Here is a 4,873-nt window from a genome sequence, read left to right on the forward strand (position 1 = left end):
ACACAGTTATATTAAATACAAACCATTAAAATATAATTTTAATAAAACTATTTTATTTATAACAAACTTATTATAATTAATTTTAGTGAAAATGTATTTATTAATAATTTTTCTTGTATTATAATTTAATAAATTTACTTCTACCTAAAATCAATTTTATAAAATCATTTTTATTCAAACTCCTGACCAACCACAATCCAAACACACACTTAGCCATTCATTGTAATCCAATCATCCCCATAATGTAAAATTTTATCCGTAAAAGCAAATTGAAAAATAAAAACTACTCATAGAGAGTTGGGCGCAGAAAATTCGAGGTTGGCGCGAACTACTAGAAGACAAGACAGTTCAGTTAAGACGGGAGAGAGAGAGAGGAAAATGACGTAGGAGGGTAGAATAGTGATTTCATATTTTACTATGAGATGATGCTGAAGCTGATGCATGCGGTGGATCCATGCTTGCTTAGTAAGATTTATTTATTGATTATTGATTTGGGATCCTTCTCTCACTCTCCCTCAACACACACGAAGAAGAATCTCTTATCCTCTCTTATATCCCCTTTTTTTCTGAGCCCTATTCATCACTTCAATTCGATTCAATTCAATTCCTTTCCTTCTTTTCACTCTCAGATCTCAATTCGTCTTTTCACTTTCCACCTTGATCTGATCAGACATGTACTAATAATAGACAAATAAATAATTTCCCCTTCTGAATTCACAAACCTATTTAACCTGATTCTTCATTCTTCTTGCGTTGATCGGTGACTGGATCATCGTTTGATCCTAAAGCTTCACACTTCAGACTTCGAGTTCGAGGTGCGTTTTGCTTTTAAATTTAATTAATAATAATTCAACATGCTTATAAACGGGTTATGCAAGTTTTAGATCATGATGGCTAAAAAAGTTTGTGAATTTTTTGGTGAAGGTTGTGAGAATATATATATTATAAAGGTAGAATGGGTTCTTTGAATCTGAAGGGACCGGTTGTGATCCCCACTGTTCGTGCCAAAGTAGCAGGGCTCTGCAGTGTTCCTTTAATTGGAGCAATGAAGGCTAAGTGTATTCGAACTGAATTTTGGGGACTCAGGTGTAGCAGAGATAAGGCCACTGTTCTTTCTTTCCATATAAACATGCGAAAGTGCAAGAGCAAGACTGTGCATTGCAGTTTCAACTCACCTTCAAATGGGAGCGGAAGTACGGCTGAGAATTTTGATGAAAAGGATGAAGATTATGTTAACTCTAGCGTGGTTGAAGCTGGTATGTTCAGCTTAGCTGATTCAATATATGATGATGCGTTGTGTGGTCAAACATTGTTTCTTGTTTTGCTTTTGTGAGATAGATTTGTTCTGTGAATTTTATGTGTAGTTGAGGTGAGGAGTGGAGCAGATGGTTTCATGATCAAAATGAGGGATGGTAGGCACTTAAGATGCATCCATAACAGTCCTCATGGAGGGCTTCTTCCAGATTATGCCCCTCATCCTGCTATTGTGTTGAAGATGGAGGATGGGACTGGTTTACTTCTTCCTATTATTGTTTGTATGCCTCTTACTCCTTATGATCTTATGTGTCTATTGTGTCATATACGCTTATTTATTGATTCTTGATGATTTTATGTCTATCCCATTGTAAATGTGTTATATGGTACATCTTTGTTTGCAGTGGAGATGCCAAGTGTCTTGCTAATGGCAGCCTTACGCAATGTTCATATAGTATGTCGTCTTTGTCAGTTATATTTGTTACTTTGCCTCCATCCATACTTGTTCATGATGTGTTATTAACCAACATTTTGCTTGTATGTGATATATACGCATTAATACTGGTTCTTTGGTTGGTTTTTCAGGCTAGACCTACTTTATATCAAGTAGTGAAGGAGATGATTGACAAGATGGGATACGAAGTATGATTGTCTTTGAACTCTGTCTCTCATTCTTAAATCCTAATCTGGTTATATTATGATATTTTTATCAGGTTCTCACGAAGTATAATTTTTTGCTTAATGCAGGTTAGAGCTGTTAGAGTTACTAAGAGAGTTCATGAGGCATATTTTGCTCAGTTATATATTTCCAAGGTATTTTAAAAGACCACGCACACACACAATAAAAAAAAGGAGAGGGGGAATACATCCACCTGAAAGTATTGCATGACAATATGACTTATATTTGGTATAGGTTGGAAATGATTCAGAATGTACGAGCTTTGACCTTCGACCTTCAGATGCTATCAACATTGCTGTGAGATGCAAGGTAAATGTTTATAAATTTAATCATATGAATAAATCATCATCTGTAACATTCGGTATTCTCCTAAGCATTGCTTGTTGTAGTTCATTTTTTTTGCCTTGGTGAAAAACTTAGTATCTTTCTGGAAAGGTTGAAAATTTATTTCTGAAAGTAGCATAGTTGTCGAACCAAGTTTCATCATATGACCAGGATTTGCTGTTAGAGTGAAGTGGTACACGCTGCCCATTGTTAAACCTGGAAGTGTTAAAGTTATATTAGTTTGTGCCTTATTTAAACTTATTTATTAGAGATTTCACCATTCCATAAATATTGTAGGTGCCAATACAAGTCAACAAGTACTTGGCATACAGTGATGGGATGAGAGTAATCGAATCAGGCAAACTATCAACACAGTCCCCTGGTTCAGATGGCCCATTGTTTACTGAACTGGACCGGTAGGTTTGTGAAGACGATTAATTATAAGGAAAATTGGGCTTATAACTTGTCTATAATATGTAGAATTTCTGTCAAGAAACCTTAAAATAGTTCACATTTCTAACACACTCCATTATAGAAGACGAGTATTAACTAAAAGCAACATAATTGCAGGCCAAGTGGTAAGCCTTGTACTGAAACCAAAGAATTCAATCTTTTGCACAACATGTTGAAAGCTGTTGTTGAAGAGCGCTATCAGGATGCTGGTAAATGTCTTGTCTTATTATTTCTCTATCCCTAAAGTTTAAAATGCTCTGTGAATCCAGTTAGGTTCTATAGTTAGGTAATTTCGCGATGGTACACTACATGCATCAGATTGACAAGGTCACATTTCTTTATGTACAACGGCTGGTGGTTATACTTACTCTAATGTTTCTATTACATTTCATGTTTCTGGTGCAACTGCAGCTTTATGGAGGGACAAACTTAATCAACTTAGGGCTGGGAAAAACACAAATAAAAGGTATGAAGCTTATTTCATGTGACATATATACGTTGGCAACCTCTGATATACGTTGACTAACTAGTTTTGTTGCAGATCCTGGACACTTTAAATTGTATATTCAATCCAACATTAGAATGGCAATGCAATTGATAGAGCACATGGTTGAAGTACCTATCCAATCTTCTGCCGACACAAGTTTAATATCTTTGTAAATATTTGTACATACTATATATATAAATAATAAACATTAATGTTAATGCAACATCAGAACTTCACCGCTACTTCTTTCAATCGTTATGACTGTTAGTATGTATTGTGATTTGTGGATAATTGCCACTATGAGTAACCCAAGTACTATCTTTAGTGATTATTCAAACTTTAAATGGTAACTCAATGAATGGTTAATATTAATATATTTTTTTTTTGGTTGTCCATGGTATCCTTTAACCCGACAGGAAAAAGATTAATCCGTCGCGGATCAAAGCTTCATTTAAGGGTCTGTCGCTGGCCAATGGATTGTTGTATGCACAAGGCGGAATTTAAACTCTCGACACTTGCTTAAGCGGACGAATGAGCTGACTACTCGACCAACTCAAGTTGATTTAGTTAATATTAATATGATTGTTCTGTACTAAGCCTAAGGTCCATAAAGCAATCAAATGATCTGTCACTCGGAAGATCGTCTCTTTAACTCAGAATATGAGACATTAAAAAGTACAATCTAGAAAATCAAGGAAAATGCACGAATAATTAAAATTAAAACCATATCAAAAGCTATTTAATGTTGATCAATGACAATTAAAGGGTGCATAGTTGTTATACAAAAATTATACTATAAATGACAGTCGGAGGTCGAAAGGGAGGTACATTATTTTTATATTGACTATCCTTTAAAAATTGATTTATTACACATTTAGACATTGCAATATCTAAGTAAACACAAATTTTTGCCGTTCAATGAACAACTTCTAAGGTCCTAAGTTTGCGAGAAGGTGAGTTCATTTCTTTTGGAATATTGGCGTAGTCTACGGGGACTGAAGAATTATGGTTGATAAACTCGTAATTTGTGATAATTTTTGAATTGAAAAGAGTAAAATTATCAATTTAACTTACAGTTGTTTCTTAAAGATGCATGTTTTTATGAATTTATCTTTTATTTGTGATTAATTGATTGAAACATGTTCTTTAGGTTTTTTAAATCCTGAAATTCATTTTTTTTCACTCGATGTCATAATACGTTTGTTTGAGTTGTTTAAGGCTTAGGAGGTAAGAATAATTTGGAAGGATAAAAGAAAAGCATGTAAAAGTGGAGGTTTTATAAAAAAAAAAAAAAAAAGTAAAAAATTGGCAAAGCTGCGTAGGCATTATTTGTGTGTATGCTTGATGTGCATGTGCATCATGTATGCGTATGCACTATATCCAGCGCGTGACTCGTTTAAAATAGTACGTAACTTGCGATTTGGGGGCTATTTTGACCCATTAAACCAATTTTTAAGTCATTCGAAACAAGCTTTGAGGGGGATGACACATTATAACATATTCACACACTTATTTTCCCTTTTTTTCAAATTTTAGAATCTTGAATTCTAAAAAGAGAAGCTCCAACTTCTCTATAGGATTCAAGGTTTTCTTATGAACTTTTGTGTTTTTAAATTTTAGTTTGTTTAATTGTAGTTCTTTAGCTCATAATTTCTTATTTTGCTACTCTAGTGTCT

At 34.0% G+C, this 4,873-nt stretch overlaps 1 protein-coding gene across 1 annotated transcript; it reads left to right on the plus strand.

Annotated features, from left to right (window-relative positions):
* LOC107610099 (bifunctional nuclease 1) lies at positions 418 to 3,528 on the plus strand. Its single transcript, XM_016312173.2, has 11 exons — positions 418 to 815; positions 925 to 1,256; positions 1,365 to 1,535; positions 1,659 to 1,708; positions 1,840 to 1,896; positions 2,002 to 2,067; positions 2,168 to 2,242; positions 2,555 to 2,673; positions 2,828 to 2,919; positions 3,122 to 3,176; positions 3,252 to 3,528. The coding sequence occupies exons 2-11, from the start codon at positions 956 to 958 to the stop codon at positions 3,265 to 3,267; spliced, it is 1,002 nt and encodes a 333-aa protein (XP_016167659.1). The 5' UTR covers positions 418 to 815; positions 925 to 955; the 3' UTR covers positions 3,268 to 3,528.

Source organism: Arachis ipaensis, chromosome B07 (assembly GCF_000816755.2).
Source record: "Arachis ipaensis cultivar K30076 chromosome B07, Araip1.1, whole genome shotgun sequence".
Lineage (NCBI taxonomy): Eukaryota > Viridiplantae > Streptophyta > Magnoliopsida > Fabales > Fabaceae > Arachis > Arachis ipaensis.

Bases quoted from the DNA above. Each gene is read 5' to 3' on its own strand.
- LOC107610099 (XM_016312173.2), top strand. From the start codon at position 956: ATGGGTTCTTTGAATCTGAAGGGACCGGTTGTGATCCCCACTGTTCGT. The intron at 1,257-1,364 runs GTATGTTCAGCT...TTTTATGTGTAG, and splicing joins CTCTAGCGTGGTTGAAGCTG to TTGAGGTGAGGAGTGGAGCA. The intron at 1,897-2,001 runs GTATGATTGTCT...TGCTTAATGCAG, and splicing joins TTGACAAGATGGGATACGAA to GTTAGAGCTGTTAGAGTTAC.